Raw genomic sequence first — 26,280 nt, forward strand, 5'->3', positions numbered from 1 at the left:
AAGTGTTCTACCATACTTTTTATTTTTTCTTCTGAGATGAGAGTGTCCTCAGATCGTTCTGGCTGGCCTCAAACCTTCAGCCTTCTGTGCAACTGGGATCCCAGGCATGCCCGCCACGCCGGCCGGATCCTGCTTCTGCTCTTCCCCAGTACTTGACATTGAGTCTCTTCAAGCCTCAATGTCCCTCTCTGACTAGGGCTGGGGCCTCTTCTATTGGCCTCCAGCCAGACTCTCCCCTGGGAAAAGTAACACCGAACAACTAGGCCGCTGCAGCTGCTGCTATGGATGGGCCCTGACAGACCCCTGTGCTCCTGCGCATGTTTTGTTCCTGTTAAAGCGGTTTTAAACATTTACAGGCGTGTGGGGCCCAGCTTGCCTGAGTAGCATGCTTGTTCATTAGGGTACAACATATGCTGAGCTAAGGAAGATGGCTGTAACCAGAATGCGTGGCTGAGGTCAGGCCCTTTGCAGTTCCCATTTGAACTCTGGTTGGCAGTGCTGTGGTGAGGCTGGTTCTGTTTTAAGCAAATTAGTCAGTATAAACTGGTTATACGAGACTACCTGCTTCAGGAAAAGAGTCCTCTCTCCAAATTTATTTTCATTTCGCTGTTCCAAAACCACATAGTTGTGGTATGAATGTCCAATTTTGTGTTGAATTCAATAAAAATGTTATAAAACTGGAGTGCCGATTTATGTTCTTGGATACTGTCTAAGAATAAAAGGCATGGAGAACTGCATACTGATGAACGAGTTTTCTGCTGTGGAATTGGTGGCCTCTACAAATCCATGCTCTGGGCCGTGGTTTACCTTCTACAGCTCTTTATAGGAAGGTTACTGAGTGATACTGTATAGATTTGCAGTGAATTGGGCTGTCTCCATAATCCTGCCCAGTGCAGACCTGGTGCTGTGGAAGAAACCTGGGGTGTAAGAGGGGGAGCAGGGCCCCCTGTGGCGAGGTGAGGGTCCTCCCACCTCAGGATCCCAGGTAAGCCCAGACAGACCCTGGCACTGAGCCAGGGAACCCCAGTTCTGCCAACCGCCCACGAGGCCGCTTCTGTTCTGGCCTATCTCACGCTCCCTGGATCCGCGGAGGACACATTGGAGCGAGGGGAAAAGACAAGACGCCTTAGCCAAGCCCAAGAAGGGGGAGCGAGCCAGTGAGCAGAGCAGTCGCTGAAGCTGGGTGCTGCGAACAGGCGCAATCTGCCGTTCCGTTTGTTGATCTTGCGAGCCATCCTGCAGTTGGCACTGCGGCTGCCAGGAACCACCTCCTCATTTTTCCATCTGAAAGCAGGGGAAGAGATAGTGTGTCGGTGTTAATTCTGCCTCTTCCATGGCCTGGACTTTCTTCTTCCCTATGTAAGGGTTAATAAACCCTGCCACAGTGAGACCCACAGAGACATTAGAGTTAAGGAGTTTTAGAATTAAGTGGAAAGAGCCTTGGGGAACTTTTAGAAAAAGAAAAGCAACACTTAATCTTCCAGGTTAGTCCACAGGTGACAGTGGGGGTAGAGGTGGTTTGAATTTTGAAGAATGATGATCACTGAGAAAACCTGCTTTGACCTCTAGGCCAGGGTCTGGTCCAAAGACTCCTAGCAGCTCTGCAGTGATACGCAGAGGTGGTACAAGGCCAGGGAGCCTGCTGGGTTAGGCGATGGGAAAAACAAGCCTGGGTAGGTAAGGTGAAGCAGCGAGGCACAGAGAGAAAAACAAAACAGCCCAGCATCTTTCAGAATATGGCAGTGACAGGGGAGAGGTAAATGGGTTAATCCCATTAATGATTTAGCAAACAGAATGGACTATTAAATTCCTCAAGAAGGCACTCACATCGCTCAAGTCCTTCCTGCCCTGTTTAGCGCTTCTGTGGAAATGGGAGAGAAGAGCACAGTCCAGGGCTCACAGTGAAGTCCAAAAACCATTAACAGGTTGCTGTCACCTGAGTGAGGGAGCCGGTGTCCAGGTTGTGAGAGTCATGGAGAGCTCTTTCCGATGACCAAAGTGGAGTTACTTGTAATGCGTTATTGTGCATATAACCTTAGGCAGGGCCCGCGCACATTGTAAATTCTGTGTACCAGTTGCTGCGCCTACTGCTACTACTATGATTTTCAGAAGTGGTGCCGGAACAGTGTCTAATCAGAAAACGTGGAAACCGCCGCGAAAATTTTACTCACAGTCCTCAGCTTAGAAAATATAAAACAGAACTTTTGCATCGAGGTTCTTAATTCTTGGAAATTCCCTCTGTGCTGAGTAGAAAGCTGACTTCCTGCTTTTCGACTGGGTCTGGCTCTGGTGTAGGAGCGGCTACTGCCTCCGCGCCCTCCCTCCGGAGCCCAGGGAAGGGCCTCCGCCATTGGGAATTAGTTGAAGGAACCATTGGTTTTATGTGAAGTGGGATTCAAGTAATACAGTCATGCTGGGTGAACTTGCTTTGGAGTTAAAGCCCACTGGCTCCAGCTTCTTGTGGGGGACATTCAGGTGATCAAAGAATGTCCAGGTGACACCAGGCTCTAGGGAGGAAACTGTCCCCTTCAAAAGACTCCTCCCCACTAACCCGCTGTCTTTCTCCCGTATGTTTTCAGGGTTGAACTCAAGTTTATTTGTGGTAACTCTGCTGCCCGCCCCCGAGCACTCCCCGAACATCCTCTTTTCTGCTCCCTTTTAGACCGTTGACTGTACACCATGGTTCAGTGCTATTAGCTAACATTTCATTGCTAATATGGGAAAAGTGTTCAGAGCGGGGCCCGAATTATTATTCAGTACAACTTGTGCTTTGCCTGTTTTATCTCATTTAATCTCACAATGCAATATTCCCCCCATTTTGCAAATGACTCAGTAGTGATCCAAAGAGGCTAAATCCTTCTATGAACCCAGACTGCCTGGCTCTAGAGCTGGAATTTATAATCCTCTTCAGTTTCGCCCTTCCTTAGCTCTTTTAGTCTGTGCTGTTTCTCCACAGAGATTAGTTCGCCTTGTTGTCTCTGATAGGTTATAAACTCTTCAGTGAGCGCTACCGCACACTCTGTGTGTATCCCCCAGCTCCCCACCCCAGCCAAGCATTATCTAAGGGCTGACACCCTTTCCTGGGGTGGACCGAGGAGTAGCAGCTCCTACTTGGATGCTGGCTGTGATTGGCTGAATGCTGGGGTGGAGCGAGGAGTAGACTATCCTAATTGGATGATGACTGTGATTGGCTGAATGCTCTGAGTTGAAATGTTTCCGAAAATGAATGCTGTCCTGGACCAGCTCCAGTCCTTGTGATAGTGTTAGGCTCTGTCTTGTCTTAATGTTGGCAAATGACTCCCAGCTGTACAAGCAGCAACCTCGCTGCTTCTCTGCCAAAACGTCAGGGGAAACTTTTTTTTTTCAGAGAGCAAGAGCAAGAGCAAGTTGGGATTGGCAGAGTAGTCCTAGGCAAAAGCAGATGTCGTCCTTTGTCCTTAATCCTCAGCTGTCTTTGCCACACCCAGCACCGCCTGCCCTGGGCCCCTGGGGTCCCACTTGGTCCTGCAGTTTTCTCTAGGAAAACAGGCCCAGGCCTTTGCCATTGTCTCTTTCCCTTAAGGCTACTGATAACTATTATTCTGATACACACAGTTAGGTTTATGCTCACTGCTTCTGGTGGCATATTTGTTTTGAAAAGATAATTCTTTAGCTGTTCTGCAGGCCAGGAAAGCAAAAGAGGAGATAATTTTTAAACACTCCAAGGGAGGCAGGAAAGAGATATAGCAAGAATTCCAGGGTCTGGGTAATCCTGGTTCAAATCCTGCACCACCCCTTCCCACGAGCCATGTGCCTGGGACAGCTTCTCTGGGACCCAGTCTCTTGTCTGTGAAAGGATATGGTGCCTGAAAAAATAAATATTAAAATAAATATTAACGGCCCTCAGTTAAGTATTCTTTTTTTTGTTTGTTTTTTTTGTTTTTTTTTTTTTTTTTGTTTTTCTTGGTTTTTCTCCGGTACCAGGAACCGAACTCACGACCTTGCGCTTGCCAGGCAGGCGCTTTTTGCCGCTGAGCTAAATCCCCAGCCCCCAGTTAAGTATTCTTTTCATGTCTCCCCCCAGGTGACCATCACACCACTTAGAAGAAAGGCTCATCTTAACTTCTGTCTGCATTGTTGTCAACTTGAGAACACAATTCTTTCTGTATCTTTAATTTTAAATTGTGAAATATACCTTATATCCAAATAAATGCATAACACATACATACAATTTAAGCAAGCAGTTATAAAAGTGTCACTCAAGTGACCATCATCCAGGTCAAGAACTAGCACAACTTTAATGCGGTAACATGGTGGTTCTCAGCTGCAAACCATGTTGCCCCAGGAGACATTTAAATGTTTTAGTGATTATATGTGGAAAGTGCAACAGGCATCTAAGAAGAGAGAGGCCATGGACGCACAAGACAGCCCCCTCATCTGCCAAATAATGATAGTATCTGGCTGCAAATGTCAACAGTGACAAAAGTAAGAACCCTGCAGAGCTGGGCACAATGGCCCACCCCTGTAATCCCAGCTCTCTGGGAGGCTGAGGCAGGAGGATCACAAGTTCAAGCCCAGCCTATACAGTTTAGCAATTTAGACCCTTGTCTCAAATAAAAACATTTAAAACTTAAAAAAAATTTTTTTAAATTAAAAAAAAAGGGCTGGGGGTGGAGCTCAGTGTGCTGGCCCTGGGTTTAATCTCCAATGCAAAACAACACACACACACACACAGGACCCTGCTGCAATACAGTCCACTACTGGGAAAGGCCTGCATTTTAGAGACATAGTGCTTCATGTGGAGATGAATTTTGAGGAAAATGTAGCTGCTCAAGAGAAAACTGTTCGTGTCAGAACTTAGATTTATATGATACCTTATCCCACTTCACTACTTGTTCTCCAGGAGGGGAAAAAAAGGGCCACCCAGAATGTCAGATGCAGGAGCTAAAGTTAATAGGCCTTGCTGGTCACATCCACCAGCTTTGTTGTCTTTCACTTCGGGCAAGAGCTTTTAATCGCTTCCACCCATCTTGGGAGTCAGAAACTGTACGAGTTAGTAGAAGCCAGCCGTGTTCATTTTACTATTAATTACATTGTGAATAAATTAAACCCAGGCGTATTCTTTCCAACAACTTATTCCCATCCCTTTGCTCTCCTAACTTCTTTTATCTATTGCAGGATTTAGTCGTTCGAGTTGTTTTTATCCTTGGCAACCTGACAGCGAAAAACAACCAGGCCCGGGAATGCTTTTCCAAAGAGAAAGGGAGCATCGGAACTCTGCTGTCCTTATTCCAGACATACCAGCAGCCGGGCCTGCTCCCCGCCAGGCCTGAGCAGTCCGCCGGGCCCAGGCTGCCGTCGGAGGCGGAGGACGTGCTCGTCAAGCTGACCCGCGTGCTGGCCAACATCGCCATCCACCCGCGCGTGGGCCCTGCGCTGGCCGCAGACTCGCGCGTCGTGGGCCTGCTGCTGACCACGCTGGGTGAGAGCTGGCCCAGCACAGCTCCGGGCAGGGGTGTGTGAGGGCTTGGCCGGCTCAAAGGGACCCTGAACCTCTGTGAGAAAAATGCCTCTTCCCTTGACAATGGCCTTCAGTGTATTCCAGATTTTAGAAAGAGAGAAAAACCACGGCTAACCTGTGGCCCACATCTTTTTTTGTCCTGCCCCTCCACCCGCCCCATGCCTGTGTTCCCCATATCTGAGAGGCTGATGTAGGGGGATGGAGAGTTTAAGGCCAGCCTGGGCTGTAGTGTTTCAAAAAAACCAAAAATAGATAAAAGAAATTTTGTTACTTATATCCATTGATTATATTTTAAATATAGCCCCAGACAATTCCTCTTCACTCAAAAAAATGAAAAGAAAAGAAAAGGTAGGCTGCAGGTTGGACACAGCTGATGGTAGATCATTACCAAAATCCACTGAATTGTGCACTTTAATAAGGGTGAATTTTTTTTTTTATTTTAAAGAATAAAAGAAGGATAACATAATAATAGGGGGGACTTAGCAAATTACAGACAAAATGGTAGGAAATTATCAATGGTTACCATTTTACATATTATTGTCTACAAAATAGTTTCTCAGGAAAACAAATAGACAAATAATAGTGAGTTACAGACAAAAGAGGTAGGAGATTATCAAGAGTTGTTGTACTATACTTTGGTATCTTCAAAGTGGCTTCTAAAGAAAATAAATAGAGCTATACATGAGTGACCTATTGAAAAATCATTAACTATTCTCAATGGTTGTTGTAGGAAACACATAATAATAAACATACATCCATTTATGAAATAGGATAGGAACATTACAAACTTTACACAGTTATGGATAGATTAGTAGGAAAATATCAATGGCTGCTGTAATACGAGGTGGTATCTTCAGAGTGGTTTCTCAGGAAGAAGGGTGAATTTTTTATATCACAACTTAAAACAGTTATAAATGAGCAAAAACTGGCCCAGGGAATCCCAAAGAATTTTAAATTCCAAATTCTTTCTGAGGCAGTCCACAGGACTCAAGTTCATGTCTCCTTTCTCCTTTGAGTTCCTTTTTGTTTGTTTGTTTTTCTTCTGGTACCAGGAATCGAACTCACAACCTTGCGCTTGCCAGGCAGGTGCTATGCCGCTGAGCTAAATCCCCAGCCCCTCTCCTTTCAGTTCTTACGTTACCTGTGATTATGTTGCCCAGTCCTTTGGGTCACGTCTCCCCCATTCTACGAACTCAGGCTGCCGCCCCACAATGTCATGGACTGTGGGACTTTAATACAATAGTATAGATGGTGCAGCTTCAAAGAAACTTGTTTCTCACACTTCCAGATGCCAGAAGTTCTGGAGCAAGACGCCAGCCAGCTGGGGCAGTTTCTGGCGAGGGCAATTTCTTATGGCCTGCGTACAACATCTTCTCACTGTGTGATCGCAGGACTGCTCTTGGTGGGAGCCCTTGGGGTGTGTGTGTGTGGGGTGCTCTCCTATCAGATCACCTGTCCTACTGGGACAGGCAACTACTCTTACAACCCCGTTTAACCTTATTACTCCTAGATTAGCCTTATCAACATTTGAGTTTTGGGGGAACACAGTTCAGTCCATAGCACCCCATCTTTTTCCTCCAGGACTAAGGAGTGAACTCCCTGGGTCCTTTTAAAATTTTTATTTTGAGATAGGGTCTCACTAACTCACTCAGTTGTCCAGGCTGGGCTCCTACATGCAATCTTCCTGCCTCAGCCTCCTCAGAGTGCTGGGATTACAGGTGTGCACCATCATCCCCAGCTCCCCTTTCCATTTTTTAGGCCCCCCAATCAAGCAGTTCTGCCTGCAGGTCTGAGAAAAATTAACTGCAATCCAAGATAATCAGTGTAACCACTAATAACCAGAGTTGTAGCAGATTTTGCTGCTGTGGAAGTTTAATGCCTGAAAAAAATTATGTTTTCGTGAACTCCCTCCACCCCATCTATTCACTTTTTGAGTCCCCATGGCAGCATAGTCAGTCCTATGCTGCGTGTTGCTGGTTTGTTTTAGTCTGCTCAGGCTGCTGTAACAAAATGCTGGGCAGCTGAAAGCACAGACATGTATTCTCTCTAAGGTTGAGTTGGCAGCAGGTTGGAATGCGGGTCAGGCTCTCTCCTGGTGTGTAGATGGCCATCTTCTTGCTGAGCCCTCACACAGCGAAGAGAGCATGGGCTGGTATCTCTGCCTTTCTTTTTTTTGTTTGTTTGTTTTCTTTTTTGGTACCGGGAGTCAAACTCAGGACCTTGTGCTTGCCAGGCAGGTGCTTAGGCCGCTGAGCTATGTCCCCAGCTCATCTGCCTCTTTTTAGGGCACCAGCTATTGGATTTTATGGCCTTATTTAACTTTTATCACCTCCTCATCCTCATGGGATTTACCTCCAAATACCACTTCTTTGGGTGTTAGGGTTTTGATGTGTGGAGGAGGCCACAGATACTCAGTCTGTAACAAGGTTTAAAAAGCATAGGCTGTGGTCTGCTTTCAAGGAACCCAGCCTCTGTCTGGAGCGATGACAGGTGTGCAGGCAGGAACCACAGCTTATGAAAGGTGCCAGGAGAAAGGCACAGAGGAGCGCAAGGGCCAATAGGCCACAGCTGTGGGAGCAGCAGTGGGTGTGAGGCTTATGCTTTGTGTAAGTGACAATGCCCTATCTTCTTGTGGAGCTTTGTTGTGTAAAAATCACTTTGATATCTATCACCTCCCAGCGGTGTGAGGTTGAGTTTTTGTTCCTGAGGTCAGATGAGGAAATGCGCTCCATGAGCTAGAGTGACTTTATGGGTCACGAGGCGGCAGGTCATGGAGTCCCAAATGTTCCTGTCTGAAGACAGGATTTGTCTCCATGCTTTATCACTTCTGCATAACAAACCCCAAATCCACATAGTTAGTCTTGAACTCTCTTCCAAGCTGCTGGCTGCATGTAAACCATTTGGTAGAATATACATCTAGCTGTTACAGAAACCCAGTCTGTTACAGCATCAAGCTTTTCAGCCTTTGCATGCGATAGGCCCCTGCCTGCTGATATCCCTCCCCCTTCTGGAGGACCCTCTGGGTGGTGCTTTTCAGCCCAAGGCAAGAGATGGGAAGCTTCCGAATCTGCTGTGGGACTCATTAAAATAGCCGTTCCAGTTTCCTACCAGAAATTAACTCTGTAGGATGGATGCCCTTAACTCTTCCCTGCTCACTAAGTGTTGGGACCTGGGGCTTCTGGGAACCACAGTCCGCTTCTCCAGATCTTGAGGAGCTAGTCTGGAACCCACTGGGAATTCTGTTCCTGACCCAAACCCTTTACCTGACTGCAGCAGCTTGGTCAAGTAAAGGAACTGAGCCTGCCATAGATGAGAACATGTCAGGTAAAGGGATTGTGTTAGTCAGCTTGCATCATTGTTTCAAGATATCTGAGAATAATGTGAAGGAGGAAAGGTTTACTTCAGCTTACGGTTTCAATCCGTGGTGTCAGTCCATGGTCAGCTGGCTCCACTGCTTGTAGGCTCGTGATAACGCAGGAAAATCATGGCAGAAGGGTGTGGTGGAGAAAAGTTGCTCACCTCGTGGGAGCCAAGAAGCAGAGCAAGAGAGAAAGAGCCAGGAGTGACACACTGTGTACCCTTCCCGGTCATGCCACAGTGACTGCTTCCTCTAGCTGCGCCCCACCTCCTAATAAGGCCCCCAGCTGTGAACTCACCGTGCGTTGTTAGTGCCCTCACGTTCAATAATCTTGTAAAAGCCCTACATCTGAGCATACAAGCCTTTCGGGGGACACTGCTTTTGATTCAAAAGATGATGATGCTCTTGAGCAGGAGAAAAAGTCCAAGAAACAGATCTGACCCAAAATAAAAGGGTTAAACCCGGGGGTCAAGCCTACTAGGTCCCCTGGCTGTCTCTTTTGGTGGCTTTGGGGTCTGTCCCTCCCCTATTCCCATCACCAAGTCCTCTGGCAGGGTGGTGCTCTGCCTTGGTTATTTGGGGTATTCCAATGTGAGGTCTGTCCAGGGTTCCCCCTTGAGGTTATGGAACCCAGGAATAACCTGCTTTTCTTATTCCACTCCTAAGTGACCACTGGCACTTTTATTTGGTGGTTCTTAAACTTCCTTGCATGTAAGACACACCCAGGAGCCTTATTAAAAATGCAGATTCTTGGTCCTCTCCGAGGAGAGGTTGTGATTCATCACTAGGGTGTGGGTCCCGGGAATCTGCTTGTTCAAGTGCTCCCTGGACGGCCCTGACACTGGGTGGAGGGCTTGCATTGAGAAATGCTTCGCTGAGCAATGCTGCACTGTGAGGGCTCCATGCATGGGAGGTGGGTCACAGCAAAGAGAAACCCTGCTCTCCTGCGATTGGTCAGGGCTCTCCGGCCTGCCATACTTTTGAGCAATTGCTTGGGCAAGGAGGTGTCCTTGTTGTTGAGACAGGAGCTCACTAAGTTGCCTAGGATGACCTTGAACTCACAGTCCTCCTGCCTCAGCTCCTTGAATAGCTAGGATTACAATTGCGAACCACCATGCCTGGCAATGTTCGTCTACTTTATCTCCCAAAAGATTTTATCTCTGAAAAAAGCTTACAGGGGCCAAAGTCACCTTCGACAAAGAATCCCCCACCTGCTCCTTGTCTTCTGTGGCACAGCTGCTAGTGTGAGTTTCTGAGCCCTCCTACGCTGCTCTCCGCTTCTTCCCCATCTGTTTTCTCTGCCTCGGTGAGGAATGGTGACCAGATTCCCACAGAAGGAAGCTGGTCCTCAGAGCTTCTGCCTCCCCTGACAGGTGGCTTAGGGCAAGCCAAGGCCAGCGTGGGTCTGTGATGGAGCCTCCGGAAGGGGCCTGTGCGCGGGTCTCCTGCCTGCTGGGGCAAGGTCAGAGCAGCTGCTGCTCATTTCCCCTTAGGGCCAGCACTCACTCAGCCTGACTGCGCTTGCAGTCCCATAGCAAAGGTTTCCCTTGGGCTTGTCTCCTTCTCCTGCCTCCAGCCCAGCTCCCCTTACATAGGAGCTGCTTGTGCTCGGCTCCAGCTGCCAGTCTCGTTCCAGAGAGGCCTTAGAAATCAGAAATGTTCTCGCTAGGAACTGTCCCCCAGACCCCGAGATTTGCTGCCTTCCTGGCAAATCCAAATGCCAGACTCTTTCAACCCATGAGTCAGTACCAGAGGGTGATCTGAAGCAGAGTCCCAGCACTCGTGCTTGTGGAAAGCAGAGGACATGGCCCCAGCCTGCTCTGACGGGAACTCAGCAACACAGTCCTTGGCCTGGGCGGGGTGCAGCAGAGAGTACAGGGCAGTAGAGTCTCATCCACCTGGGCTCCGGGGGTTTGCTTGTGAAACCCAGGCATGTGAAGGCAAGCTAAATACTCTTTTGCATCCTTCGTGTCCTTACCTATAAAATGGGATATTAGGGTGCTGGTAAGGACTTGATTGTGTCCCCACCAATTCATCTGCTGAAGTCACGATGTGATGATGTTGGAGATGGGGCCTTTGGGCAATACTTAGGTTCAGGCTGGGTTGTGAAGTGGGGTCCTCAGGATCGGATTAGTGGCCTTTTGAGAAGAGACAGCAGAGTTGTTCCCCTCTTCTGGCATGTGAGGACACAGGGAGAAGGCAGCTGTCTGCAAGCCATGAAAAAGCCTTCACTAGCCCCCGACTGTGCTGGTACCCTGATCGTGGACTAGCAGCCTCCATAACTATGACAAAATATGCTTTTATTGGCTCATCCCACCCAGTTTACGGTATTTTGTTACTGCAGCCCAAGATGACTGAGGCAGGTGTAACTTGAGAAGAGTAATTGTTACAGGTTTAAGTGCTTGTAAGTGCATTTTAATCATTGTCAGTAATTAGCTTTTGTGGGGTTAAATGCACGGAAAGTGCTCAGTGCTGTTCATGGTGGATGCTTAGCTGCTGTGAGCACCCACCCCCTCACCCTGATGTCACAGGCCATCCTATGCCCAAACGTGTGGTGCTGTGGGAAGTGGGCTCTCCTAGGACCTTCCTTGCATTTTTAGGACAAGTAACTAATTTCCCTCCAGAGAAGAGGAAAACCAGATCCCTAAGCACTGTGCAAGGTCTGGTATCATTGATGCAGGTGTAGAGGGCATCAAGGCTGCAGACCCCTCCAGACAAAAGGATTAGACCTGCACCTGAGCTGCCCCTTAGAAGCAGAACGGCTGGTCTGTTCATTTACACACATTTACTTAGTGTCCACCAGGCACCAGGCACTCTTTTAGGACCCTGCTGAATATGCACAGATTTAAACTTTATAACAACTCTATAACGGGTGGAATTCTCGCCCCTATTTTATAATCAAAGAAATGAAGGCCCAGGGAACTTAAGGAACTTGAGCAAGGCCACACAACCTATAGGGGAAGTGCCAGGATTTGGGCTCCGGAGTCATGGTCAAAACAAGCAGGGTTACTTCTAGGGATCCTGTTTCTCTTCTTTTACCTTTAGTCCCTCAAAACCAGTTGAGATCCTTTTTTTTTTTCATTCCCTAAAAGCTTGGACCCACTAGAATATTCCTTGCTGTAGAGTCTGCATTGGAGCCCAAGCTAGGTCAGATCTTTATCTGTTTCCCATGTATTTAATCCAAAAAGAAGGGAAGCCAGGGCCTCCTTTCATCTGTGTTTCTCCATGTATTCATGAAGTGTCTACCACACCCTGGCCTCCTGTGCTGGCTGTCGTGGGGAGAGAGACACTGGCTGAAACCCAGGATATGTCTTCTGTAGCTACATTTTCCTTCAAAAATAGCAAGTTAAATGCGGCTAAAGGGATGACCACTGAATCAGAAAGTTAAAGAGCTAGCACAGTTCTAATGCCCGTAGTTCAGAGAATACAGGTGATATCTGTGTTGGTCAGCTTTCCATTGCCTGAAACAGTCTATGAAAGAAAAAGTTGATTTTGGCTCACAGTTTTGGAGATTCCAGTCCTTGGTCAGTTGGCCTCATTGCTTTTGGGCCTGTTGCAAATCAGTATATCATGGTGAGGACACGTGGCAAAGAAGCCAAATACCTCACACCAGCCAGGCAGCAAAGGAGGGGAGGAGAAGAGGCTTGGGTCCCAGTGTTCTCTTCAAGTGCACAACCCCAGTGATAAAGCATTGTCCCATTGCACCCCACTTCTCAAAGACCCACCCCACCCCCTGCAGAAAGCACCACAGGCTGGAAACCAAGGCTTTAACACGAGGTTACTTATCCAAACCTTAGAAACAACCACTCAGTTATGAAAGCCAGATATTAGGGGCCATCGTCTCTCCCAGGGGTGGCTCCTCTCCCCCACATCCGAAACCAGTGTTCACCAAGTACATTCTGTCCACTCTGCTCCTTCACTGTGGTCACCCACATCCAAGCAATGTCATCATTTATAATACTGCAAGAGGCTCCTAACGAGAATGTCTGCCTCTACCCTTCTCTGCATTCTGGCCAGATAGTCAGGAGTTGAGCTTGGGTGGGAGCAGGGACAAAATCACTTGGGATCTTATGTGCTAAACTAAAGGTCCACTCCTTTGCTTGTTCATTCTTGCATTAAGCAGCTGTTTATTGTGTGCATGCGCTGTGTGCCAGACATTGTTCTAGGCTCTGGGAATGCAGCAATGAACAAAGCAGACAAATCTTTAGTTCTCACAGAGGCAACACTTCAGGGCTGGAAGAGAAGTGTTGAACATACGTACCATCAGTTGGTCACCTATGCTATGGAGAAAATTAAAGTGGGCTGGGGGAGAGGAACAGACAGTATTTTATATAGGAACCTTATGAAATCTATGTCCAGGAAGGTGGTATGTCAGCAACTGTTGAAGGATATAAGGAGTGGGCCACATGATAACTAGAAAGAGCATCTTCCAGACAGAGGCAAGAGCAGTGCAGAAATTCTCAGGCAGGGTCCTGGTCACATGCTCCACAGAACAACGAGACAGGTGTGCTTGGCCCTGGGGCTCTGTCCTAAGTAAGGACAGAGCAGCCCAAGGAGGGCCTGTGGGCTGGGTGAGGTGGAGCCACTGCAGGCTTATGAGGTGAGTGGCCTTACCTGACTTATCTTTGAAGTCCATTGTATTAAGAATAGATTTATCGAGGCCTTGTGGGAGAATGGAAGCCAATAGAAGGAGAGAGGGACTAGGGTAATGGAGAAGGTGAGTCGTGAGGGATTCCGCATGTTGGGAAGGCAGAGGGAGTGGTTATGGGTGGTCGTGGGGAGCATCCTGTTGGGAGGTAGCAGTGTGGAGAATACGCTCTCCCTGGAGGAGCCCCTGGCAGAGCTTGGGGCCAGGCACACCGGTAACGTCAGCCAGTTCAGCTCATGGCGTATTGGCCCCTGTGCTTTTCCTCAGGCACAGGGCTAGACTGACCTGACTCTTCTAGATTTGCAGGACGTGGGGACTGAGTGTAGTGTCCTGCCTGCCCTGCTGGGAGTACTGCCTCGCATTTGGTGCATCTCCATGCAGGAAAAGTCACAGGGAAGTAGAGGAGCAAACAGTACCTCCAGGGCCTTGCACATACCTGGCCAAGGACACCAGCTTGTCCCTGGCACTGCTGCTGCTGTGCTTCCAGGGTCGTTACCTCTCCCCCTCGGTGCACCCTTGACTCTCTTATCCTTGCTTTGTTCCAGAATCAAAGTCACTTGATGACTCTGAGGAGCTGGTGATCAACACTACAGCAACAATCAACAATTTATCTTTCTACCAAGTGAAGAATTCCATAATCCAAGACAGAAAGCTATACATTGCTGAATGTAAGGTTCAGAGCTAGGTTGAAGGTTTTGATTTGATTAACGAAATACAAAATTTGATTAACTAAATACAAAAGTGGAGGCATTCTTGGTCTTTCATTCCTGTCACAAATGTCTTAGACTTCTATCACAAATGATCTGACTTTAAGAAATAGAAGATGAGGACAATTAGTTGTTTATTTCTTGCTGAAGTGCTTTAGCGTTTACATTTTATTATCATTTAATTTGTATCTATTTCTTTTGCAGTATGAGGGATTTGAACCCAGGGCCTTGCTCTTGCTAGCTAGACAAGTGCTGTACCATTGAGCTACATCCCAGCCTCAATTTTAAATTTTTGTCAGTATTTAGCATGAGATTGGTTTCCTTTAAATTAAAACTCAACAGATTTTATTTTTCTTGTCACCAAATCCAGTGCTCTTAAAACTTCTTGTAAGTAAGAACATGGATGGTATCCTAGAGGCTTTGCGTGTTTTCGGAAATCTCTCCCAGGACCACGACATCTGCGATTTCCTTGTGCAGAATAACGGTGAGTTAATGACACTTCGCATGCATTTCTTGCCAGTAATCAGCCCAGTGGTTCCAGAGCTTAGACAAGTATAACATGATACTTGTTTGTGCTTTGGGAGAGGGAGCGCCCTGCATTCTGTCCTGAAGGGGAGGTGCTCAGTGCAGGTTGCCCAGATGGGCCTGAGCAATGAGAGCACTCAGACTGTTTCCTCACCAGTGCCGAGAGAGATGGGTGTGTATGCTTCATAGAGACGAACTCAGCATTTCTGCCACGGGAATGGAATCAAAGATGTTTCCCTTCATGTGCTAGAGTGTCTATCCCATTTTGCTTATAACTGCAGAAAGCAGAGACAACCTCAGTGTCCATCAACAGCCAAGGGAATAGTTGCATAAATATGTATACTCATGCAACAAAATGTTCTACGGCAGTGGTGGTGAAGCTATGGCACACATGCTGTTGAGCTTTTCTTTTAAGATAAAAGATGTTCATGTCTGAGTTGTTTTTTCCAAACTAAAACCTCAGGACTCAGGTTTAATCGCAGTGTTCACACTTCGTGATAAATAAGTGGAGTTGGGGTTGCAATTTGACACTCGGGCTCTAAAAGGTTCACCATCACTGTTCTATGACTATTAATAAATGACTTAATCATGTGCCAACATGCACCTAACTAAAACACATAATGTAGGGACCAAAAATCTAGGGATATAGTAGGACATGTAGAGAGTAACGCCACCAGTATAAGTTCAAAAATATGAGAACTATGCTAGGGCTAGGTGCAGTGGTATATGCCTTAAGACCCTAGCCACTTGGAGGCTGAGGCAGGAGGATCATTATTTGGAGGCCAGCCTGGGGAACTTAAGAAGACACTGCCTCAAAATACATACATACGTATATACATACATACATACAAGGGCTGGGGATATAGCTCAGGGAAAAGGCCCTGGATTCAATCCCCACTAATATAAAATAAACAAAACTATCCGGGGGTATTGCTTATGTGTGTACATTCATATAACGGTATAAAGTATAAATGGTATATGGAAATGATAAAGTCCATATTTAAGACAGAATATACCTTTGGAGATGAAAAAAGTCCAAAGACATAAATTTGGATCTGTAATGTTTTACTTAACTGACAAATTATATATATTTGCTATTTCCAACATGTTTTGAATGTACTGCTCTATTTCCCATGCTAGTGGGTAGCAGCCACCCAAGTATTTATACTAACCATGCACTATATGTCTCGCATATTTCATGCAAGAATAATTTTTAACACTCAACTGTCCATGTTCCTCACAGAATTTTCGGTGGTGCGGATATAAAGAGCAGGAGCAGCAAACCGCCACCCACGGTCTCACTGCCCCAGAGATAATGACAGCTGTCCCCACTTGGGTGTGTGTTCTTTAGGGGGTCACCTCTGCCTCGCTCACTGCTCAGCCCAGTCAGTAGGGCAGAGGTCAAAACAGGGCCGCCACCCTCAGGTGCACAGCATCAGGAAGAGGTAGAGCACACACCTTCTCCATCCTTTGCTGAGGGGATGAGAAAACAGGATAAACAGTCCCCAGCTCCATTTCCTATGAGTAAGGGAAAACAGTTTCCCCAAGGCAAAATGAGCGCTCTCTGGCGGCCCTGCCTTAGACAGGTCAGGTTTCAGCAGACTGAGCATCTTCTCTCCCACAAGGCCTCTGCAGGTCTTCCTCAGGGAAGATCTATCACATCAGAAACAGACTTTCACCCCCCAACCCGGGCAATTAACGAAGTGGCCCCGGAAGGTCAAAAAAACCCCTGAGAACAACCCGAGTTAGAGACACATGTTACCCTCATTCCCTTTCTATGAGCAAGAACTCTATCGCCTCCTGGAAGTGGGAGCTGCTGCCTGGGTCAGTTACAGTAGTGGACCTGGAGCGGGGAGTGGGGAAGTGGGAGTGGGGGAACAGGATCTGAGAGTGGTGGCTGTCGGGAGATCCCACTGCTGCTAGGTAGATAAAGACTTAGGAAAATGGCTTAGGTTCCCTGCCGGGGTTCAGATGTTGCAAGCCATTTCCCCCCATTTCCATTGTGCCGTTTGTGTGAAACAGGATACATACGGCTGTGAGCCTGGAGCTTTCGCTGATCTGCATTTGTTCTCTGCCCTCCCAGTGCACAAGTTCCTGATTGCGCTGCTGGATGCCAAGCACCAGGACCTTTGCTTTTCTGCCTGTGGTGTTCTCCTCAATCTCACTGTGGATAAAGACAAGCGTGTTGTCCTCGAGGAGGGAGGTGGCATTAAAAAGTAAGTATCAGGGCATGGAGTCCAGACTCAGGATCCAGAGGATACAGCTTCTTAGGAGCTGAGGCCTCTCCCATGTCTCTCGGGGACAGAGGTATTTCAACATTCCGAAGCCCCAGGCCGGAGCTAAGGAGGGGACTTAGGTTCCGTTAGATGCTTAAAATCATTCACAAGTGAATTACTGCTACCTTGCAGCCACTTAAATTTGTAGATATTAAATTATTTGAAATGATCATTGAATCGTATATGGCGCATATTAAATATCATCATAGGATAATCATCATGCTAGACATGCAAAAGTTAAAGGCAGACTCTGACTTCTCAATTTGACTTTTATAAACTTAGGCTAGTGGATTGCTTAAGAGATTTTGGCCCTACCGATTGGCAGCTGGCCTGCTTGGTGTGCAAAACTTTATGGAACTTCAGTGAAAATACCAGCAATGCTTCGTCATGTTTTGGAGATGAAGACACCAACACACTCTTAGTCCTCCTGGCGTCATTTTTAGGTAAGTGAATCTGTGCGTTTCATCCATGTGAGATAAGAAAAATGTCTGTTTGTGACCTGTATGAATAAATACCGATGTGTGTTTGGATAGCTGTTTTTCTATAAGCAACAAGAGAATGTTAAAGCTTATTATAATTTGGAACTCTCTGGAAAAAGCTGAATGTTACCTACAATAGGGACGGGACTTTTAACTCCAATACAGTCATGACTTTTTATGACTTTTTTTCTTTTTTTATAGGCTGCATAACTACAAATTCAACATAACTATTTCTGTTTTTAAAAGTCTTTTCACACTGTTGACACTGAAAAAATATGGCTAAGAGCAACTTTAAGTCATGCTTTCAAATGAATCTCTACATTTAGTTAGCAGCTGTGTTAGTTATCTACAGGAAAGGGTCTAAGAAAATGTTTGCTTCACAGTGGAATCCATAGTCTTAAAAGTAGAAGCTGAAGTTGTACAGACTAAAGAGGATCTCTTCTTATTTTTTTGTTTCTTTGTTTTTCTGTTTAGAGGGTAATTCTTTCCACCCTGGATTATCTGTACAAACAATGACTTGGGTCAGTACATGAGTTGAGTGTTTTCAATAGTCCTTTTCCCCACACAGAGGAGGAGGCACAGCCATCATTGCTGAGCCACTGATTGGCAAGGCTCTGGGGAAAGGTTCCCTGTGACTCAGAAGCCATGGGTTCAAATCCTCCTGCCTCTAGTTGGTGGTGTTGCAGTGGCGAGCAAAAACACCAAAGTGACACCCAGGGTTTGGAGGCAGATTTATTTACGTCCACAGGCACTGATCGGGATCATTCCTAGAATTTCAGGCCCTGACCTCTGGTGGTCTGGGGCTTATATGGGATAAGCAAGCAGGAAGTACAGAGGCAGAATGGCTTGTCAGTTGGGGATTGGTTTATACCATGTGCATCACAGTGACCAGCTATGCATCACCGTGAGCAGCTGTTTCTAAGAGACAGAAGCAACTGGAACTGGAACAGGAACTATTATCTGGGCAGCTAACAAACTGAAGTATACTGGGGCTGGCATTTTCTGCTACTGTGTGATTTGAACAAAGGAATCTCTGACAGCTTATCTTTTCATCTTTAAAATAGGGACATGATGATCTCTGTCTTCCCCAGGGATTCGGTGTGAGGCTCAAATAAGCATCCCGAGAGCATAATGGGAAGAACAAGCAGGCCTATAGTCAAGATAGTAAGATAGTTCTAAGTTCAAGTCCGTGCTTTATCCCTTGCAAGTTTTAAACCTTAGGCTTAACCTGTCTGGAATCTATATCATCTCTAAGGGAGGAACAGTTACTATCTACCCTGCAGGCTGGCTAGGATGATAAGTGAACATATATGCACAGAGAGCCTAATGTTCCCCCTGAGACCCAGTGAGTCCTTGAAAGATAGCTGAAGCGCTTGTAAACTCTAAGCACCAAGACTCAGAAGCTATTTGTAAGAATCAGGTGTACTAGGCTGTTGTGAAATTTGCTTATTTCTCAGGTAAATAATTTTGTGAGTGTGCTTAAAATACAGATTAAGAAAAAAATGGTTGGTTGGGTTCACAGTCTGCTCTGTGATCATTAAGCTTTCTCAGGAAGCTGAAGTGCATGCCCTGGCTGCCTAACTCCATTCTCCAAATTCTTTTATTAACTTACTTATTAGGCGCTGGGGATAGAACCAAAGGCCTCTGGCATGCCAAGCAAGCGCTCTACCTCCCTAGCCCCTTTAATTCGCAGTGTGGGAGGAGCACTGAAATCAGCTGTGGAATTAAAGAAAACAGGCATCCTGGCCCATCCTCGGGAATGCTGATTCAGGAGCCCCGGGGTTGGGACTGAGGATCTGTGCCTTAAAAGCTTCCTCAGGTGAGCTTGACGTGCAGTGAGGATTGAGAGCCTTGGCTCCGGTTAGTGAGGGGATTTAGAGAAGGACGCACAGGGGCAAGTGCAGCCCAAAGCAGGATGCTGCCCACAGGCTCTGGGGGAGGCGGGGGACCCTCCGCAGCAGGCGTCGTGCGCCCCACCCCTGGGCTCCAGTGTGCCGAGACCCAGCTCTGCTCTTGCTCTGCTCTCTCCTCTCCCCGCGCTTCTGCTAGGCTCCAGCGTGGTCGTGGCTCCTACTACCTCCAAGCTTCTGTTTGCTACTCCGTGCGTGTCTCTGTGTCTCCTTTGTTGCCGGCACACTTTTCTGTGTCTCCCTTTCAGAAGGAAGATGTGACTGGCTCAGTGAATTTCCTGCGCCCCAAGGCTTTGTGTGGGCAGCCGGAGCTGCCCCCCCATGACAGGCAGGCTCCCTGTGGCTGCCTTTCTTAGCTAGGTCTGGGGTACTCAGCCACAATAATCCGGAGCGAGGGACCCCACCGCACAGGGACCAGCAGAAGCAACAGGGCATGGCTGGCTTCGCAGCGGGGGCGGCGTGCACGGAAGGCACTCCGTTACAGTGGTCGATGGCTGTCATTTCCGTTCCCAGCGCTGGGCTGCTCCAGCCTCTGGCCTTTGCACGTGCCCTGTCCCCTATATGCTGTGCAGGTGCTGCGTCCTTCCAGGCTCTTTTTAGAGCGCTTGAAGCTCATGATCATGAGAAAACCTCTACTTACTATATAGCAACTGCATAATCACGATCTGTGGGATTTCTCCTGGGTTAATGTCTTGTAAATTTTATCTTTCCCCTTCCAACTCAGCCGCTTTAGGGGAAAAAATATTGCCTCACACAAAGTAGGTACTTAGCTAACAGCAGTGTTACCGGTGTTTTAACAGTGCTGTATACCTTTGCTTTGGGAATTGTATGTATGTTTTGTGTGGTGCTGGGGACGGGACCTAGGGGTCTTCTGCATGCTGAGTAAGTGTTCTACCACTGAGCTGTGCCCTTAGCCCTAATAGTGCTTCATATTTTAAAAAATATGTTTTTTAAACACATCTCACAAAATATTTCTGGAATCATTAGCTAAGTGACAGATGAAAGAAAGGCAGTCTAGAAGAGGTAGATGACTTGCCTGAGGGCATACTGTATCAAAGCCAGGACTTTCCATCAGAAGATAAGCATCGAGCCTGTTCTATGACATAGGACATGCTGACTGCACCCGCCCCATGGAAGGAGCCTGTGGCATGGATAACAAAAATAAACAGAGTTTGATCAGGGAGCCAAGTCAGTACAAAGCATGTTGCTTTCTCACATGATACAGAGCTCCTCATTAAGAATTATGAGGACTGGGCCTCTTGGGCTCTGTGGGCTGTACTGTTTCTTGGCTTTTTCTGAGTGGGTTGGGCACTTAGACCCTTACTTCTGATAGGCCATGGTTGTATCCGGACGGTTGGCCTGTCACAGTGGAATGGACATGTGGGCAATTGAATTGCAATTATTTTTCAAAGATAGCTTTTAAAAAAGGCTATTTTGAAAACGGGATGAGCTATTACATCACAAAGGCCCATGCCGAAGAACTGAGGGCTGTTTTTGGAAATAGTGGCAAGGCAATTGATATAGTAATAAAAGTTCCCTAACTTTTCTTGCAGGGTGACTAGGGGAAAAAAGGCAGAAAGTAAGGATCCTCAACATGGTTGAAAGTTGAGTCTTTCTGGAAAGAGGCTTAAAAAGAGCATGTCTAAAATGTTCTGGTATTCTGCAGTTGCTTCTTATAAACTCATGATTGATGTGTTTACCTGGAGGATCTAAGCAGTAGCACCCAGCACCCTGGTCATCACGAGCCGCTCTCAGGAAATGGGGCTTGTATGTAGCTGATTGTCACCAAAGGGCAGAACACTAGGTTATTGTGCACTTATAAGTTATGTGGAACCTGGCACTCAGATTTAGTGACAAGGTCTCTGCCAGGGAGCTGTCGGGTGCTTCCGGACAGATGAGGACTCCGGCTGTTGAGAGGAAGATCAGGACAGTGACACATCCCTCCAACAGTCACCTGGTGCTAGGGAACAAGTCAGGAAATAGTGCCCGGATGCTGCAGTACACTTGAACTATAGTGATGATCGTGTTATAATTATCACTGGCAGGTTGACTGTTTTGAGTCTTTTAATACTTTCTAATAACTTTATTTCAAAATTTAATATTGGGTTTTTGTTTGTTTTGTTTTTTTGAGAGCAGGCCACCTCTGACTCAAAGCGATTCTTCTGCCTCAGTCTACTGAGCACTGGGATTTTAGGACCACCTAACTTAGCTTTCAAATTTTAGTATATTTGAAAGTATGCAGCGCACTAACACAGCTTAAGAATGATTGGTTATCTAAATCGATCCTCTTCACACTGTGGGTTAGGAAATCAATTTAGTTGGTTGTAACCAACATCTTCTGGTTTTTTTTTTTTTTGAGACAGGGTCTGTAGTTCAGGCTGGTCTTGAACTTGTGGCAGTCCTCCTGCCTCAGCTTCTGGAGTGCTGGGATTACAGGTGTGCACCACCATCCTGGCTCCAACATTAAAAATAAAATAAAATAATTAGTCAAATGTGGTGGCTCACAGCTATAAAGACCTTGTCTGAAAATTTAAAAATGAGAAGGTCTGAGGATGTAGCTCAGTGTGGAGGCCCTGGGTTCAAGCCCCAATACTAGAGGGAAAAAAAGGTAGCAAAGAAAGAAAATATCAGAATATATTACATCTAGTAATTCTATTGTGAAACATGTTATTTGTATGTAACTAAGTAATGTTTACAGAATCATAATGTTAAGTGCATTTCTTACTTATGGGTCACAGTTTGAAAATCATAGATCTAAATTTTCATTAGATCAGTCTCTGTTGCCTTTTGAAGTGCAAGTTCAAAACTTCAATACCCAGTGTGATGTAACACTTTGCCGTGCTTGTGCTGAAGCTTCATACTGCGTGTATTTCTCTTCTATGTAGCTGTTTAGCTACTTTTGTGTCTTGTTTATCCCAATTTAGAATTACTAAGATCTGAGGGCCGGGGATATAGCTCAGCGGCACAAGCACCTGCCTGGCAAGCACAAGGTCCTGAGTTCAATTCCTGATACCCTCCCCCCAGCAAAAAAAAAGCCAAGGAATAGAATTAATACGATCCGAAAAGAGATAAACTAATTTCTAAATATCAGTAGGCTAAAATTCAAGAGTAACAAAGTCAGACAGAGAGAGAGAGAGAGAGAGAGAAAGAGAGAGAGGAAGAGAGAGAGAGAAGGAGGGGGAAGTGGGAGAGAGGAGAAAACCAATGGAGATTTTGCAAAAATCATCAAATGCAACCAAAGCCCTGGGCAGAGGAAAGGTCTGTACACTGCATGGGCCACAGTGCACAGCCTTAGGCGGCTGGGGAAAGAAAGGCATTAAAACAAAAGCGTTCCTTTCTTAACTGAAGTTTAGAGCTCAGCAAATCTGGAAAGAAGTGACAAGGAAGATGATCTAGAAATCTGAAGTCACCCCGAATCTAGCAGTCCAGAAGCAGCCGAACAGGAGGGGCTTTGGAGACATCAGGCACAGCTCTGCATCCTCCCTGCAGGCCCCGGTTATCTTGTGGGCAGGGAAAGCCCGCTTTGCTTTCAGGGTGTCCATGGAGTGCCTGCTGAAGTGTTTGTGTCTGCCTGGAACTTATCTCCGAGCTGCATAGCTGTCGCTTGGTTGCGAGGGAGAGGGGGAGGCGCACGCTGGGACTGGACACTCCCTTATCTTATGCTGGGTGGTGACAGTAATATCTTTAGTGCCAAAGTACACATGGAGCATACGCAAACATTCAGTGTATCAAATCTGATATAAACAGTAATGAAAAATATGTTTAGACATTATGTAAGTAGCAGCCTTTGTGGTCATTTTGGGACTTAGTGGTTGTCATTTAAGAAGTCAGCCTCAGGCCACAGACCTAGGAAGTGGCGGAGCCAATTTTCTGACTGGCAAGTCAGCCCTCGTTCCTGGTCTGTCACATGGGGGTGAGGTGAGGCCCAGTATAAACAAGGAAAAATGTGGTGGCGAGTTGGTGCAGAAACTTCAGGGGCCACATATCTTCCCACTTGGGTTGAATATACGGATGGTGTTTGCAGGATCCAGGGTGCCCTTGCATAAAGGATGACATTAAAGTGGTAATTTTGCATTTTCTAACAAGTGAATTTTTTTTTCATTATCTATGGCCTTGCTTGGGATTTAACACTCCTTGGAATTCTCAAAGTTCCCCAATTATCAGTTATTGGAAAGAGGGTGGGGGTGGGGACAAGGGTTGCCTTTTTAAAGAAAAAAATCCCTATTGCTTTGAAGCCAAGAGAGTTCTAACTTTCAGTTTATTCATTTACTCTTGCAATGCTGAGGCTCCAACTCAGGCCCTTGCTCTTGCTAGAAATCACTCTACCACAGACATCCCTTTTGTCTGTCAATCATTGAAGTAAATAACTTTTCTAATGCATGTAACACATTAATACTTTGCTTATTCTGAGAAACTATAATCTGATTTTTAGATGCAAATTTACATGTAAAAAACAAAGAGACTAAAAGAAGTTCAATTCAATTTAGGATTTTTTTTTTTTAAAGAAAATCATTGCCCTACTAATAGACTAAGGTATATTTGTTTTAAATATTTGTAGAAAATAAAAGAGAGTAAAGAGCTGGGCATGGTGGCACCCGCCTGTAATACTAGCACTCAGGAGGCTGAGGCAGAAGGTTCACTGGTGAATTCGAGGCCAGCCTGGGCTACAAAGTGAGTTCAAGGCCAGCCTGAGATGTGTAGCAAAACCCTGTCTCAAAAAGAAAAAAAAAAAAAAAAGAGAGAGAGGAAGAGAGATGAAGACCTCTTCTTAAAGACTTTTTCACTGGGTGCAGTGGCTTGCACCTATAGTCCCAGCTACTTGGAAAACTGAGGCAGGAGGATCATTTGAACCCAGGAGTTTAAGACCAGCCTGGGCAGCATAAGGAGCCCCCTCTCAACAAATGGAAAACTAAAGCCTATCTTGTCTCATGTTGGTATTAAAGATGACGCAGGGTGAAGTTTACTCATGTCATCAAAAATTAAACTATTCAATAAGATGATATTTCCAAATAATTACTGTAATTTTAATTTTTCTGATACAGATGAAGAACTCGCACTGGGTAGCAGTTTTGATCAAGATCTAAAAAATTATCACAAGCTTCACTGGGAAACGGAATTCAAGCCTGTGGCCCAGCAGCTCCTAAACCGGATTCAGAGTCGCCGCACCTTGCTGGAACCTCTGCCCGCCCCTTCTTTCTGATCACAGACACAAGGGGTCCAGCCCCCCTCATTCTCAAGGAGAGATAACAAATGTGAACTTTTTTAGTATTAAAGAAATACTGAAAGTTTTTAAAGTACAGATTGTAGTGAATAGTATTTTAAAATAAATAAGCATTTCTTCTTATTAGGTATTATGGAAAAAATGAATATACATGTTATTTATTGTGAGAAATGTAAGATGAAAATATGTACATTTTTAAAAATAAATGACTTTTTCTCCTATTCTCTAATAATTTAGTGTTAGTTTTGGAATTCCAGTTTAACAGTTTGGGAATTCAAATCCTTTCAGTTTCTTAGTTAAATGAACTGTTAAATGAATTAGATTTGTTTTAGCGTATGAGATTTTTGACTGTAGGAAGAATGACAGTGAATAGGACTGGGACACATTTCTACATAAGCACCTGTGCTAATCCTTACTATGTCTAAAAAACAAATTTTCTGATTAGGTACCAGCATTTTCCTGGTCCCCATAAGAGAAAGAACATGCAGAAAAATAGAACACTACTTTGGACCATTTGCTTTTATTAAACAAGTAAAGTAGATGGAGAAGTTTTACTTTTCTCTTCATTTACAATAAAATGACTGGGTTTGCAGTGTTGTAATCATACCTGTGTGTCTAGAGAGGTCACAGAATGGGTTAGAAAGAGCACAGGCTTGGGTGTATAGCAGACCCATTTGATGTTCGTTTTTGTTTTTGTTTTTGTTTTTTTTAGTACTGGGAATCAAACTCAGGGCCTCATGCTCACCAGGCAGGTGCTGTGCTGCTGAGCTATCTTCCTGGCAGCAGACCGCTTTGAATCCTGACTCTCCTGTGCTAGATGGGTTGGCCTTGGGCAAAGTTAACTTTTTTTTTTTTTTTTTTTTTTGGTACCAGGAATCAAATTCACGACTTCACACTTGCAAGGCAGGCATTGTGCCACTGAGCTATATCCCTGGCCCCTAGCAAAGTTAATTTTTGAGCTTACATTGTAAAATGAGAACAATATCTGTTTTGTTGTAAAGTAGTTTTGAACAAGTCATTAAATGGCCAAGCTGTCTCGTCCAGTGTAGGATATGTAGAGCAGCTCACTAAGTTACGTCACTGTGATGGCAATTAATTTGCCATTTTTTGGTGGGATACATTTGGTCTTTGAGTACATGATTTAAGAAGACAAAATAATATTACTGTTGTTATCTATACCAAATGATGATTTGGAAATCAGAGTGAATTTACTGCTCTGCTTGGAGAAAAGCTGTGAATGGCTTATCTCTTACCCTAAAAATAAACAGGCAGCCATCCCAGGCTGGACGGGCTGTTGGAGCCCGTTAGAGTAAGCTACATTTCAGTCATCTGGGGCTCATCCGGGACTGGTGCTCAAAGCATATTCACACACGGTCCCAAAGCATATTCACTTTACTGCAGTCCACACCCATAAGTGCGTGCTGATAGATTCAGTCCAATAGATGAAATGAATGAGTTCAAGCCTGAAGGGCTAATCTCCACATTTCAGGATAGAAGTCTATATTACATACATAGCAACCTGTACATCCTACTTTCAGTGAAAGATCAAACCCCTCCTTACCCAAAACATACCCCCTCAGAATTTATGAAAACTTGTGGTATGATACCATCAGACCTATTCTTCTTGCCAAAAAGCCCCCTTCAGACTCATGCAGA

At 45.8% G+C, this 26,280-nt stretch overlaps 1 protein-coding gene across 2 annotated transcripts in view; it reads left to right on the forward strand.

Annotated features, from left to right (window-relative positions):
• Positions 1-24,853, forward strand: part of Armc2 (armadillo repeat containing 2) — a 99,917-nt gene extending 75,064 nt beyond the window's left edge. For both annotated transcript variants that reach the window (XM_005377849.2, XM_005377850.2), the window contains exons 13-18: positions 5,158-5,461; positions 14,052-14,174; positions 14,584-14,697; positions 16,822-16,954; positions 17,297-17,457; positions 24,446-24,853. In XM_005377849.2, coding sequence (XP_005377906.1) covers positions 5,158-5,461; positions 14,052-14,174; positions 14,584-14,697; positions 16,822-16,954; positions 17,297-17,457; positions 24,446-24,603 — 993 coding nt within the window. In that variant the 3' untranslated portion in view covers positions 24,604-24,853. The remainder of the gene's footprint in view (positions 1-5,157; positions 5,462-14,051; positions 14,175-14,583; positions 14,698-16,821; positions 16,955-17,296; positions 17,458-24,445) is intronic.
• Positions 24,854-26,280: the final 1,427 nt, after the last annotated feature.

The sequence above is a fragment of the Chinchilla lanigera genome, unplaced genomic scaffold (genome assembly GCF_000276665.1).
Source record: "Chinchilla lanigera isolate Chin_1 unplaced genomic scaffold, ChiLan1.0 scaffold00010, whole genome shotgun sequence".
NCBI lineage: Eukaryota > Metazoa > Chordata > Mammalia > Rodentia > Chinchillidae > Chinchilla > Chinchilla lanigera.